Source organism: Eptatretus burgeri, chromosome 6 (assembly GCF_056783735.1).
Source record: "Eptatretus burgeri isolate ZD-2024b chromosome 6, Ebu_testis_v1, whole genome shotgun sequence".
Taxonomy (NCBI): Eukaryota; Metazoa; Chordata; class Myxini; order Myxiniformes; family Myxinidae; genus Eptatretus; species Eptatretus burgeri.
The window spans coordinates 92,219,939-92,235,402 of NC_140966.1; the positions used below are offsets into that span (position 1 = coordinate 92,219,939).

Genomic DNA, 15,464 nt, shown 5'->3' on the forward strand with positions numbered 1-15,464 from the left:
CGATCAGCCTGCTTGCTAAGCCAGACATATATGTCTGCATTCCGTACAATATTCCCACGGCGCCTTCTCAGCGACCCACATTGAATTCTCCACAATGACCCACTGTGCATCCTGTGTTCCACCTGTAAGGTGTAAAAGGTTCCTGTTATTATTTTTGCATTCCCTAAGCCCTTGCCGGACGTTATTCGTCCCCATCGGAATCGAGATCGTACCTGGACACCTGGACAATGCCGGACATTCCATAATCCCTAATCCCTTGTCATCATTCAGAGGACGAGGATCTTAGCTCATTTGAGTTTGTTTTTTGATAACAGGCTCTCCACAGACAGCAAGTGAGCCAGATACGTGTCCATGGATCGATTTATTCCCCAAGTGAGCACCAATGTTGCTACGAAGGCTTGGAAAACTTTCAGGTTGAATGACACTGTGGGGAGTAGTGGGAAGTTCACTCCTTCACAGACTGATGAAGCCAGAAGTCGCATTTTCACATCTAAAAATTGTGACCAAACAGTATAATTTTGTGAAATGCTATTTCAATCATTTGAAACATTTTATTGAAGCTACATAGACATCTGAATACATATTGTGAAGCATCGTCACACTTTGTCGATGCTGATGTTTATGAGGCGCTACAACTTGGTCACTGCATTAGTAAAATTAGGTCTTCTTCGATTGACAAGCTGCGATATGCATTTAATAACATGGAACAACAAATAATGTAGATGTAGGAGGATGCCATTTGTCTCATCGTACCAACACAACACCAACAACAGACCTAAAAAAACATCAAAACGACTTAAATTTATTGGGGCGATGAGGGGAGTTGTGGAGACGAAGAAAAGAGTTTGCACACATGACATGTGGCGAATACAAGACAGCCATATTAAACCATTCATAATACAATGGAAAGATAATCACATGGATGCGATCTAAATGTGGGATCCCTGCGTCCTGATAAATGTCATCACACAGGTTCACGAGTGTTTCTACTGAAGGAAAACAAACAAATGGTGTTAACAAGTCAATCGTTTCAGTCAACTAATAAACTTGTTTCTTATTTGTACTAGTGAGTACATCCCCTATTTCCTTCAGGCTCAATTCTAGAGTTTTACTGTAAGCCTGAAGGTCTCTGCTAGTTGATAGCGTGCAAAGGCTAAACGACATACTTGTGTCCCTCATGCAGAATACAGAAACTAGTCCTTCAGGAACACATGGCAAAAAAAGCGTTCCTTGAATATTTGGTACTTGTGTGGAGATGATGTCGTCGCGGTTTCTTAGTTGGTAGGCTGGATCCAGGAAAATTTCTGGAAGATCGGTTAAATGTTGTTGGCTGTGGCTTGAGGCAAGGCAGTGGAGAACATACAGGTGTCGCTCATAGCCCTGTCCTGGGGGTGGAGGGTGGAAGGTGAGCGAGTGTTGATTTGGTATGTGTGGTGATTGGTGGGGGGAAGGGGGATGGATGGTGGATTAGGAAGGGTGGGGTGTTGGGTGGTGGATTCGGAAGTGTGGGGGTTGGATGGTGGGTTGGGAGGGTTGGATGGATGGGTGGATTGGTGGATTGTGGGGGATGGTGGATGAAGGGGTGGGTGAGTGCTTGATGGATTGGGAGAGAGAGGGTGTTGGTGGGTGGTAGGTTAGGAGTCTGTGGGTGGGTGAATGATGGGTTGGGGGGTGCAAGAGATGGTGAGTTAGAGAGAGAGGTGCGAGATAGTGGGCTGGCAAGTGGATGGGATGGGGGATTTGGAGGTAGGGGTGGATGGTGGATTGTGAGGGGGTTGGGTGGATGGTCAGTTGGGAGGGTGGATGGGATAGTGGGTTGGGAGGCAGAGGGTGAGAGTATAGTGGATTGGAAGGCAGTGGATGGTTGATTGTGGGTTGGGAGGGTGGGTAGTTTATGGTGGAACAGGAAAGAGGGTGGATGGTGGAATGTGAGGGGTTGCGAGAGTGGATGGGATAGTGGTCTGGGATGCAGAGAGTGAGAGTATTGTGGATTTGGCTTAGGTGAGTTCCGTGGTAGGGAGGGATCAGAAGACGACAACAACGTTTGTAATCTTTTGTTACCAAAAGGTGTGTGTGTGTGTGTGTGTGTGTGTGTGTGTGTGTGTGTGTGTGTGTGTGTGTGTGTGTGTGTGTGTGTGTGTGTGTGTGTGTGTGTGTGTGTGTGTGTGTGTGTAGCAAGCAGCAAGTCACAGATCTGATCTGGCCTGACCTGACAAATGAACCTCGAAACACTCCAAGCTCTATCCAGAACATTTGCTCAGAACATTAATGGTGTGATAAATCTTTACGAACTGACAAATGTCATGAATGACATTACAGATGGCATTCATAGAATACTTACCCTGGGCAGTCTTAAGAAGGACTTTGTGTGAGCCAACTTTTCTGGCGGCAAGTTTGTATTTCACAAAATGAATTAAAAAAAATTGTAATTCAAATCAAATGGAAGACCAAATCAAATAGGTCCTGCATTTGAGTTATTTGACCATTTGGCCAATGTTGACTCAACCAAAGAGCTGCAGCAGCTCTGGCATTTTGCAAGTCTGGCATTCAGCAAGTCTGGCAAAATTCAGCAAGTCTGGAATTTTGCTCAGGCAGATTGGCAAGCAAGGAGCCATCTCTTTTCATAACTGGTCCCCCACCTCGACTGCCTCTGATGTCAACTCAGCCTGGGAATTCTTCCACAGAAACCTGCTCTCCCTCATGCACAGATTCGTCCCATCTCAACTTCCAATTTGCTTACCCTTCCTTCCACCCATGGTACACTGAATCCTATGGCACGGCAGTTGATCTGAAACAATTTGAATTCTCTTCCTGGGAGGCACATCCAATCGAAGATAATCTCAGTGCATTCTAAAAACTCTGCAACTCTCAATGTGTCCTCTCTCAGGAGAACAGAAAACAATATCTGTCCAACCTCAAAAATAACTCATAATTATCCCTCCTCTGAAACCTGGTGGCACCTTGTTATGTCTGTCTCTGGTGTATGCTCCACTTTCATTCCTTTCCTTTCTTCAAATCAGCCTTATCGCGAGGGTTGCGTTCCGGAAAACCTTGTGATAAGCAAAACTAATATTAAACTAAACATGTTTTCCCATAGAAACCCATGTATTAAATTTTATTAAATTTCTGGTGTCTGTTCCCCCTCCATTCACTCCCTTGTCTTAAATGGCCACACAGCTGGCATGGCACATGAAAAGGTTGAATGCCGAAACTCTGTGCTTGCTTCTAAATCTTGTATCCCAAACCCATCGCTTTCTGTACCCAGCTTACGCAGTTTCGCCCAGCTGTTCCTGGACTCTGTGTACTTTTCTCCTGACAAGGTGGAGAATTTGCTGTCAAACCTTGACTCAGATTCTGTAACCGCTCGAGGCAGCATCAGCCCACGTGTCCTATAAACCTGTTCTGCTGTTCTTGTTCACCCTCTCTCCATTCTTTTCACCCTCTCATTTGCTGAAGGTCATCTTAACACTCTTCTGGGTAATCAGCAAACATTACCACTCTGCATAAAAATGGTGTAAAAACAGATCCCTGCAACTACAGACCAATCAGCCATCTCCCAATCATCAGCAAGGTTATGGAATCCATCATTGCTTCAGACATTAAATCCTTTCTCTTCTCCAATGGCTTGATTTCCAATCATCAATTTGCATTCAGACCAGGTCACTCCACCCTGGATATGCTGCTGCAGCTCTCCCAACAACGGATGGAGGTACTCAATACTAGACATGAAATCAGAGCCATATCGCTAGACATAGTATGCATTACTTTTGACACGGTCTGACACTCTGCAATGCTCACCAAACTCTCTTCCTATGGGATCCAAGGACATCTCCACTCATGGCTCACTGACTTCCTCTCCTGTCACAGCCAACGTCTGGTCCTTCATGGAGTTCTCTCATCCCCTCTTTCTGTCCAGGCTGGAGTTCCACAAGGCAGTATTCTGGGTCCTGTTCTGTTCTGGTTTTCATCAATGATCTCTCTGACTCTGGAAAATCCTCTTTATTTCTTTGCTGATGACTCGTCCCTCTGTCATACTATCTGTTTTCCCTCAGACCGGCAAGCATCAGCTTCTTCACTCTCTGCAGATCTGAGAAAAAACACAAACTGGTCCAACACGTGGAACATGTCTTTATATCCTGACAAATCTCACACTCTCACTATGGCTCTCCAAAAGGACCATATGGAAAACCACCCCATCTACTTTCTCAACAATCATCTTGAAGAAGTCCTTTCACTCAAGCTTCTGGGTCTCACTATCTGCCATGATCTTTCTGAGGAAAGCCACATGTCCAAGTTGGCCTCCAAAGCCTGTTGCCAAGTGGGCATCCTCCATCATGCAAACTTCTTCCTTTGCACACTGAGCTCCTGAGCACATACAAAGTTTTCGGCCAGAGCCTGGCACTGTTATCTCATCTGGACATGTAAATGCTTGTAGAAAATTGTGTAAATTCCTTCAAATCCTTCTTCTCCAGACCCACCAGTCAGAATGCAACCACCACATTTAGATGACAACATTAGGACAGGGTCCTGATGTTAAATTGCAGAGGCCGGGCCGATCACTTGAGTGGAAATGTATGTAAATGGTGGTTGCCTTCTACCCTGCAAATCATAGTCAAAGTAAAGTCCTCGCCTGCAATTTAAATCTAATATATAATTTGAAGTTTCTGTTTGTTTGTTTGTTTGTTTGTTTGACTGCATGCGCTAATCTCCTGAATGGTGAGAGATAGCAGGGAAAGCTCTGAAACAAAAAATGTCGGGACCCCGGCCCCAGGACGTTTATAGGCAAGTTGGTGAGGCCCCTCGGCTGGGGAGGGTGTTTCCCCTTCACCAACCTCTTCGGCTATGACTTCCGTGGCCCAATAGAGAACTGATACTGGGCTCGCCTCAGACATATGTACAGAAGAATCAATTCATTTAAAAGAACCCAGCCAACGCCGGGTGCATTCACCCAGTATTTGGAAAATGTGTGATCTCAAGCACCTCGTGTGGGTAAGCATAGTATTTATTTATTATTTCCCTGTATGTAAGTTTGCATACTCCCATTCCCCTATTCGTGTCTGTTGAATCCGTGGTTTTGTTTCCAAACTGCTTGTGTCATCCACTTTTTCCAACATATTCATCATAAATAAACCTTTTAAAAGGTAAGAAACATGTTCAAGCCATCTAACTCCATTGGGTGTTCAATTACATCTCATTATGGTGACCTAAGTGCACGGTAAAGTTGTAAAATATCTGAATGTATTAGTAAGTTAGAAATATTTTAGCCGTTTTCTGGGGCAAAGGATCCCGGCACTGACGTATAGTGTTTTATCGGAGTGTCTGTGAGACAATATGATTACGCTTTCCATTATGGTTGTGCTTATTCCAATTTCCTGTGCCAAACCATAGCTTGTCTCGAAATGTCGAATTTGTGTGACTGGAAAAGTCTGGCCTACTCATGTAGAACTGGACTTGGTGGGTTTTTGGTAGTTATTTCCTCCATTTTTGACTGCACACACTTTGTTTTCGCTCCTTTTCTCCCAGGTATTGTTACTTCTCATCACCCAGCTTCATCCTTTTCCTCTCCCTCCTCCACAAAATATGTAAACAACAAAAGAAAACTCGTCTTCACTCCAAAACAAAAAACAACAACAAAAAAACGAACTCTGCTGTGCACAGTGACTCCTTCATTCCCTATCCCTTCTCCTTTTTGATATCCCCAAACAGAATCTTTAATTAATAAAAATTCTTCTTCCTTTAAAAGGTCGTAAGAACATTTATTTTTTCGTAATGTTCAGAAAAATGTTTTTTAAAAATGCATTACTCTCGAGTACTCCATCAGGAACAACCAACCCATTCATTCATCATCAAATTATCTTCCTCTTCTTTTTCACACTACTTATTTCCCAAAAACTTTTCACTCCTCAATGTTTAGTTCATTCAGTCTCCTCTCATTACAAACAGCCCCATTTTCCTCTGTTCCTTCAATGGAAAATTATTTCTCCCCACCCATTAAGTCTGTTGGTGTATATCAGTTTGGCAATCCCAAGAAGTCTATATTGCCAATGTTGCGTGCACACAAGATTCAATTCTCCTTCACGTAAATCCATGGTGTCAAACCCCTCCACATCAGTACCCCACCATCTACTTCCCTCTAATCCCACCCCCCATCCCCTCTGCTTTACCCAAGTGCCACCATCCCTCAGCTTCCCTTTCATCCCACCCCCTCTTGACTTAATCCTCATCTTACCCCTCTTGACTCCCCACCCTAGACCCTTTGCTTCAAGTTTTCTTCCCTACCCCCCCCTTCTCAGCATCTCCTCCACCCTCCCCATCTCGATTTTTCCCTTTGCCGCACACTCATCAGCTTCATCCCAACCCTGAACCCCCCCAGCTTCAACTCAGTCTCGCAACCTTCAGACTTCGCCCGGCCCTGCACCATATCAACTTCTCCCCACATGGCTCACTCTCCTTGCTCCTTTCCCCATTCTTGCACCCTAACAACAGCTGCAAGTCCCCTGTCCAAACCTGTCTGATCCTCCAAGCATTCGAGGCTTCCACTCCAACCTCACAGATCTCTCAATCCAAATCACTGCTGATAAATCTTCTGTTTCACAGAATACTTCCTCTCACAGGACATCCCTGACTCTCCTCTTTGATGGAACGAAACCCATTCCAAGCAGCGATATAAGTCTGCACATCATGAACTCCATTTCTCACTTTGGGTGTACTGCTTTTACACATCCCAAACCCCAGGAGTTACCTCTGGCTGCGACTTCTCCTCCGATCCCATCTCACGTTTGTCTGTGTGTTGTATCATCCTTCAAACAGTGACAATTCCATCTACATCCTTCTCTCAGAAGGACTAACTTTAAACCACTCATCCAAACTCTCCCTTCCTCAAATGTGGTGAATTCAATTGTCCCCATGCCTATTGGCTGGGTGTTGGTACCTCTCTCTCACCTGCCATGGCACTTCAGCAAATGACTTATGTAACTCCATGGGACTGAAACGATCTGTATACCAACCCACCCAGATTTCTGTCAATGGAAATCCTCCATTCTGGATTTGGTTATGACCAACTTCCCTACCAATCCCTCCTGCTCTTTGGCTGCTCCAATTGGTTCATCTGCTCACATACTTATGAAGGCCAAGATCTCTCTTGCTTTTCTCGGAGAACAGCCTCAGCACGGCAAGCCTGGCAGTCCACTCAGGCCAACTGAGAGGGACTGCAAGCAGACATTGCACTTCAGGAATGGACTCATATATCGACCACCTCTGATAACTCAGCTTGGGAATTTTTCCACAGAAACCTGCTCTCCCTGATGCACAGATTCATCACATCTTGTCGTCAATCATCGTACACATCTTCCTGCCCATGGGTACACTGAATCCTGTTGGGAAGCAGTTTGTACAAAACGACTTGCATTCTCCTTCTATAAGACCAAAAGCAACCTCATATCTTTCCACAAAGTCTACAACAAGTGTGTGTCCACTCTCAGGAGATCCAGAAAGAATCTGACAAGCCTCAAGATTGCACTTTCAAACTTGTCTCCCTCCTCTAAAACCTGGTGGTGCCCTGTGAAGTTTACTTTTAAGAATGCTCCTGTCCTGACCCTACCCTCACTTCAAATGGCACCACAGCCAACTCTGCTCGTCAGGAAGCCGAATGCCCCAGTTCTGTGCTTGATTCCAAATCATGTGTCCCCACAACCTCACTCTCCAACATCCCCACTCCCCCACTCCCCTTGCCAGTTGTGCAATCAATCGCTTCTGGGATTCTGTGACTTTTGCACCTGAGAAGATGGAGACATTTCTGGAAACCCTCGACTCTGATTCTGCAACTTCACCGGACGGCATCAGCTCACGTGTCATGAAGACCTGCTCTTCTGCTATTGTACGTCTCTCTGTCTCTGTCTCTGTCTCTGTCTCTGTCTCTGTCTCTCTCTCTCTCTCTCGCTCTCTCTCTCTCTCCCTCTACCTCTCCCTCTCTCTCTCTCTCTCTCCCTACCACACTTGAAATCCTCCCATCTACTTCCTTAACAGTAACCCTCTTCTCGTGAAACTCCACAAATCCAGAATCACTGCTCACCAACACTTATTTGTTTCTCTTCTTTCCCACCTGTGGAATCAACTTCCACATTCTCTTCAATCTAATTTTTCCCTCACGTCTTCAAGACATTTGTCCCCATCATCTGAGATCATCCTCCATCCAAAACCATAATCTCTTCGTCCAACACTAAGACCCTCCCATGATCACCTCCTCATTTTTTTTCCATTTATTCCTTCATGAGAGTTTGCTTCTGCATCCTTCCTCTCCACCCCCTTTATTCTCTCCTACTTCTCATCCCTACCCACATCCCATGTTCTCCATCCATCTATTTTGTCCCTCAGCCCTGCTGTTCGTATTTTCCTCTTCTCTTTCTGCTGTTCCTTTTGTTCTGTTGTATCCTGATCTGGTCTGTGTTCTAGCTCCTCCACATGCCTTCTTTCTGTGTACAAAAAAACAACTTCAGAATGAACTCTCCCTATATCTTGGCTTATTGGCCCACCCAAACGCACCACAAACATTGTTACTCCACCTTGACATGACAAAACATCACCCAAAATTCCACAAACATCCCTCACCCCCACCCCTCTGAAACAATACAAAACCCGATGTTTTTAAGATCCCTGGCACAAAATGAACAGTTCTCATACCAAATATCCTCATCCTTGACAAAATACCCATGAACTCCCTCCCTACAAACTCCACGAAATTACCAGGTATGCAGCCACCACATCAACTCAAACACCCACATCAGCAACACCACAATCTTCGCGTGTACCTACAGCCGACTTCCCTCAACACACATCCCCCCTCCCAATCACAGAAATCTTCTTTCGATATCTTATTACACCTGCATGGATGTCTTCATCTTCCATCTGATCTCCTGACTTGCTCCTGCCTCACACTGCAGGGGTGGAGTGGGGGGGACTGCTTCCACCCACAGCACTTGCAGTGCCAGTCACACCAACTGTAAGCCCACCACTATAACCTCACTTGAAATATCCCCAAAGTCATCATTACCCACTGTACCCTCACCTGCACATTGCACAACCCCATCATCCATCACACTCTCACATGCTGCAACCACAATAAGACTGACATCTGCACCTCTCTTATTCAGGCAGTCCTTTACCCTCTGCTCCCCCAACCACCGAAAGCATGTTCCGTACTCACACTGTCACCCGCAACCTCCATGGGCTGGACCCAGTCTAATTCCCAGCCTGCCATCGACCAACCATCCAAATATGACCAACCCCCTTCAACAAACTTGCGCACCCTCTGACAAATCCCACAATGTTGTTGAACCTTTCCTCAACCCATCCAATGAAGCACTTGGGAATGTCACGGTAAAGCATTTACCAAAGGAAAGACCCCTCCTTTCCCGCTCAACCCCGAGTTGCTACGATCCTGTACACTGTCCACATACAACACCCAAAACACTGTTTAGAACTACTCATGCAATTTTACATGGCCTTACATATCCAATGACAACCTCTTTGCCACGTCCTCTTCCTCCTGCTGAAGCTCCTCAGGATTATAACCCTTGGTGCCACTATTGGTGGTAGCTTGAGCATCATAATGCTCAATAGATTAAACATTTGAGTTATCTTTCTCTCCGATGTCATTCCTTAGGGAGCCACTGTTATGATATCCACTCACTCTAATCAGGCCGTTCCTCTGGCCTCGGGCCAATTGCACTGACCTCCAAAATGCCATCAGAACAATGTCTTCCAGGAATACCAAATCCATCTGCATGGGTGCCCCCCACCACAGGATCCTCCATGGCCACCAGTAGGCTGCTTCCAATCATTAAAAAAACACCATGGACCATTCATCCTTGTCTTCAGTTGGACGCTTGAACATCTGGGAATGAACTCTGCACCCCAAAACTCTCAATCGGGCCACCCCAAAAATTTCGGTCGAGATGAGCGCTCGATCACTGTGATGGACAATTCTTGGAGAGGTTGCGACCTTCGGACCTGTTGTCAGGGCCAAAGGGAGTCCTGCTGAAGTGCTTGACACCCACAGTCCAGACTGCTGGCAAACGTTCCAAACAAACGTTCCGCCAAACATACCACCGACTGACCTTCCCTCCTTAGACTGGCATCTGGAGGCTGACTTGTCAGCTCCAGGTCTGTGCTGGGCAGAGATGCTTTCTTATTCTTATGAGACTCTTTTGTAGACTATTTAGTCAGGTCAGGTATGGGAGCATGTGCCAGAACAGTGCGTCGCTGCGTCCACTTTCCGCCGGTACTCCAGGGGCCTCCGTCTGGCCATCCCCCAGGCAGATGCCAGGCCCATCCCCATCTCCTTTGAGATGATGGTCAACCTGCTGCAACCACGAGGCATGTAGTCGGCCCACTGGCCTCCTCCACTCATGAGACTCCCTCGCTGAGAGAATCTGGTGAGCAGGATCAGTGTCAGGAAAACGAGCCACATGTCCATACAGCCGCAACTGATGCTCACGGACTATGCAGGTAACAAATCTCATCCGAGTCTCTCTCAGCAACCACTCGTTGGACACAAAATCCGACCAGCGATAGCCAAGGATTCTCCGAAGAGACCTGGTACCAAAGGAATTAAGTCTCCATCTCAGATCCTTGGTCCAGAGTCCAAGTCTCGCATCCATAGAGCAAGACTGGAAGTACCAAGGACCTGAAGACTCGGACTTTCGTCCTCCTGCACAGGTACCGGCAGCGCCACACCCCATGATCCAGTGAATCCATGACTCCCCAGGCCCGACCCAGACGTTTCTTGACCTCTGACTCACAGCCAGCAGAGACATGAATATCACTGCCAAGGAAGTGAATCTCTCCACGACCTCAACATCCTCACCACAAACAGACACAGACAGGACAGCAGCATCCAAGATGTCACCGATCACTGTTTAGTGATTGCGTTGTTCACTGAATTGTATCCCTTCTTGGCCTTTGCAGCCTGAAGGATAGAGAAAATCTGGCTTGTGCTAGTCATCCACCAAATAGGCAAATTGGTAGTGGAGGGCACAGTTGAAGCCCTTTTGCATGTTTCTCAGCATGATGTCTCAATCATGCACCAGGTTGCACTCTGATGCACCTCGTTCAGCTATTGCCACACTTTAACGATGTGATGCAAGATGACGATCACACTGCGTCAAGCGCTGAAGATTATTTTGAGTGGACATGCAAGCCACGTTCCTTCCCCACATGGGAGACTGCAAAAGGGATCACACCAGCCTCTGACACACAAAAACAACATGCCGGCACTCGTGTCCAGACAGCTTCCGCTTCACCACCTCAAGATGCTTCAACTCGCTCATTCTCATTACACACCCCCTTTCCTAGCCTTATATTCTTCAGAATCAACTCTCCCCACATCTGGGTCGATTGGCCCACCCAAATGTACGTGGCCAATATCGCTCCACCATGACTGAACAAAACATCACCCAATATTCCATGAATATCCCTCATCCCCACCCCTCATCCCCATCCCCATCCCTACCTGTTGCAGCCTCTGAGATGAGTTGCTTGTGCTGCTGGGAGGTTGCTTCAATCAAATTGCGCAGAAGGGTTGTGCGATGGAAACCATGTCTTGGGAATCCGCACAGAAAACCTTGCAGCATTCAAGAGCCTCGGTCGTGGCTGGTCGAAACGTTTCTGTGCGGCCATGCAGGAAGGTGCCTGTGCTGCAAGACTCGCAAGTCACAGCATGGTGTCCATACAGGCGCGTGAATGCCAGTTGTAATGCTAACTGCACAATACAGTCTGGACTCACACCGCTTCCCTGGAAGGTGAAAATAAAAGTCAAATAAACTGACAAAGTTAAATAACGCTTGAAAGGGCATAGTTGGGCAAACATGACTCGCCACAGGAAGACCTGCAAAAGTGAGTTAATGAAAATATTTCCACCACAGCATCCTCAAATAAACAGAACAGTCAAAGTTTAACGAATATTTGTTTTAACAAATATGCGATCCAACAAATTTGGTCCAGTGCATACAGATTATAGTGAAGAGTCGCACCATAATAACCAATTTGGATTTCAGTACACCAAATATCAAAAATAGAAAGCAATCTGTTAAAGTAATACAGAGAAATTGAACAATTCTTGCATCAACAGACATGAAAATTTCAATTAACCAGCACCTTCAAGAATGCTCAAAAAACCTCTGAAAGTATTCTACTTCATTCACACAGGGTGGTTAGACACAGCAGCTTGACAAAGAGGTTCTTCTTTCCTCCCCTGGTGTTAAGCACACATTGCAAAAATAAGCACAGCTTTTAAGCCACACAGCAAAAAAAAACAAAAATTAAAATTCCCAATTGGGCCTCAGCCTTGGGCTGAAATGTTGCTTCTTACCGGTCTGTCTGTCCATCCGTAGCCCATACTCGAAAATGACTGGATTCATTTACATATTTCATATTCTACACAGTAGGCTCTGGCGTTATCGATTTTTTTCCCGATATCAATCACCAGGTCTTGCAGCTAAAATTCCTTTTCTTGCTCTTGGCTCCACATCTCCAATTATTGGAGCATTATCTCCATTTTTCTAAACTCAATACTTTCAGACTTCTCATCAATTAACAATTTGAATGCTCATTCTTCCAAATGCTTCTCCTCAACAATAATAATTTCCACTTTCTTCAGAGTTGGTTTAACCTCAAGGGTGCAGTAATGCCTTTACCCAACTTATATGTTCATTTATGAATGTTGTCTGACGATTCTGTGATTTTTTTCCATTGAAGCAGCTTCGATGTCCATCAGCACGCAAAAATTAAGCTTTCTATGTCTCCCAGAAGGTACCGATCTTTAATATCAGTCAGTGAGTCTGTGAGTCAGTGAATGGATGGAGACTGGCATAAATATCTGTGTGTGTGTGTGTGTGTATTTATGTATATATATATATATATATATATATATATATATATATATATATATATATATATATATATATATATATATATCTTCTTCTTCTTCTTTCGGCTGCTCCCTTTAGGGGTCGCCACAGCGGATCATCCGTATGATCCGCATAGTGATTTGGCACATGTTTTACGCCGGATGCCCTTCCTGACGCAACCCTGGTCGCCTCTTACGACACAGAGATATGGTACACCTATTTTAACCGGGGTATATATATATATATATATATATATATATATATATATATATATATATATATATATATATATATATATATTTATCTTCTTCTTCTTCTTCTTTCGGCTGCTCCCGTTCGGGGTCGCCACAGCGGATCATCCGTATGATCCGCATTGTGATTTGGCACATGTTTTACACCGGATACCCTTCCTGACACAACCCTGGTCGCCTCTTACGACACAGGGATATGAGTACACCCTATTTTAACCGGGGTATACATCGGCTCAGTACACTGGTACTCATTTCGCGGACCTCGGAAGGATGACAGGCTGAGTCAACCCCCTGGTGTATTAATTCAGTGGCGCAACAGGGCTTGAACTCAGGACCTTTTGGATCCCAAGCCGCTTCCCTAACCACTGCGCCAACACACCAGGCTCATATATATATATATATATATATATATATATATATATATATATATATATATATATATATACATGGTTGACTCAGCCTGCCATCCTTCCGAGGTCGGCGAAATGAGTACCAGTTGTACTGGGCCCGGTGTATGCCCCGTTTAGAATAGGTGTACCATATCCCTGTGTGTCGTAAGAAGCGACCAGGGTTGCATCAGGAAGGGCATCCGGCGTAAAACCTATGCCAAATCATTCGCGGACAACAAAACGATTTTCCATACCGGATCGGTAGAGGCCCGGGTTACCAACGACCGCCACCGGTACCGGTGGTCAGCAGGGTACCAGCGGAAATTGTGCTGCTGCTGGGCGAAGGAGGAGAAGGAGACGGGGAAGGCGAGTCCGGAGGCAGTGGGCGAGGGGGAAGGGTGGAAGTGTGCAGGTGAGAGTTGGAACTCTGAATGTTGGGATGATGACTGGCAAAGGGCGAGAGTTGGCTGATATGATGGAGAGAAGAAAGGTGGACATACTGTGTGTACAAGAGACCAAGTGGATGGGGAGTAAGGCAAGAAGCATTGGAGGTGGTTTCAAACTGTTCTACCATGGTGTGGATGGGGGGAGAAATGGTGTCAGGGTAATCCTGAAGGAAGATTATGTCAAGAGGGTATTGGAGGTGAGGAGAGTGTCTGACCGAGTGATGAGTGTGAAGTTGGAAATTGAAGGGGTGATGATGAATGTCATCAGTGCATATGCACAACATATGGGGTGTGAGATGGAGAATAAACAAGATTTCTGGAGTGAGTTAGATGAAGTGGTGGAGAGTGTATCCAAGGATGAAAGAGTGGTGATTGGAGCAGATTTCAATGGGCATGTTGGGGAAGGGAATAAAGAGGATGAGGAGGTGATGGGTAGGTACGGTCTCAACAAGAGAAATGTGGAAGGGCAAATGGTGGTAGAGTTTGCAAAAAGAATGGAAATGGCAGTGGTAAATATGTATTTCAGGAAGAAGGAGGAACACAGGGTGACATACAAGAGTGGAGGAAAGTGCACACAGGTGGATTACATCTTAAGTAAGAGATGCAACCTGAAAGAGATTAGTGACTGTAAGGTGGTGGCAGGGGAGAGTGTAGCTCGACAGCATCGATTGGTGGTCTATAGGATGACTTTAGAGGTGAGGTTGAGGAAGAGAGTGAGGGCTGAACCAAGGACCAGATGGTGGAAGCTGAAGGAGGAAGACTGTTGCGTGAAATTTAGGGAGGAGGTGAGTCAGGCGTTGGATGGTGGTAAAGATGGGTGGGATGATTGGCAACGACAGCAGAAGTTGTGAGGAAGATAGCTAGGAAGGTACTTGGTGTGACATCTGGACAGAGGAAGGAAGATAAGGAGACTTGGTGGTGGAATGAGGAAGTACAGGAAAGTATAAGGAAGAAGTGGGATAGTCAGAGAGATGAAGAAAGTAGGCAGGAGTACAAGGAGTGGCGGCGAAAGGCAAAAAGAGAGGTGGCAAAGGTCAAGGAAAAGGCATATGACGAGCTGTATGAGAAGTTGGATACAAAAGAAGGGGAAAAGGATTTATACCGATTGGCAAGACAGAGGGACCGAGCTGGGAAGGGTGTGCTGCAGGTTAGGGTGATAAAGGACGCAAATGGACGAGCGAGGAGAGTGTGTTTAGAAGGTGGATGGAGTACTTTGAGGAGCTGTTGAATGAAGAAAATGAGAGAGAGAGAGATAGAGAGAGAGAGAGAGATAGAGACAGAGAGATAGAGAGATAGAGAGATAGAGAGAGAGAGAGAGAGAGAGAGAGAGAGAGAGAGAGAGAGAGAGAGAGAGAGAGAGAGAGAGAGAGAGAGAGAGAGAGAGAGAGAGAGAGAGAGAGAGAGTTGGAAGAGGTGGAGATAGTGAATCTGGAAGTGGGGTGGATCAGTAAGGATGAAGTGAGGACTGCTATG

General features: G+C 45.8%; 1 protein-coding gene across 1 annotated transcript in view; it reads right to left on the minus strand.

Annotated features, from left to right (window-relative positions):
* Positions 1-516: 516 nt before the first annotated feature.
* The window catches only part of LOC147025336 (carnitine O-palmitoyltransferase 2, mitochondrial-like), a 96,524-nt gene continuing 81,576 nt past the window's right edge, over positions 517-15,464 (minus strand). Inside the window, 3 exon segments of the mRNA XM_085886225.1 lie at positions 517-1,385; positions 11,510-11,605; positions 11,608-11,791. Of these exon segments, the coding sequence (XP_085742351.1) occupies positions 1,039-1,385; positions 11,510-11,605; positions 11,608-11,791 (627 nt within the window). The 3' untranslated portion in view covers positions 517-1,038.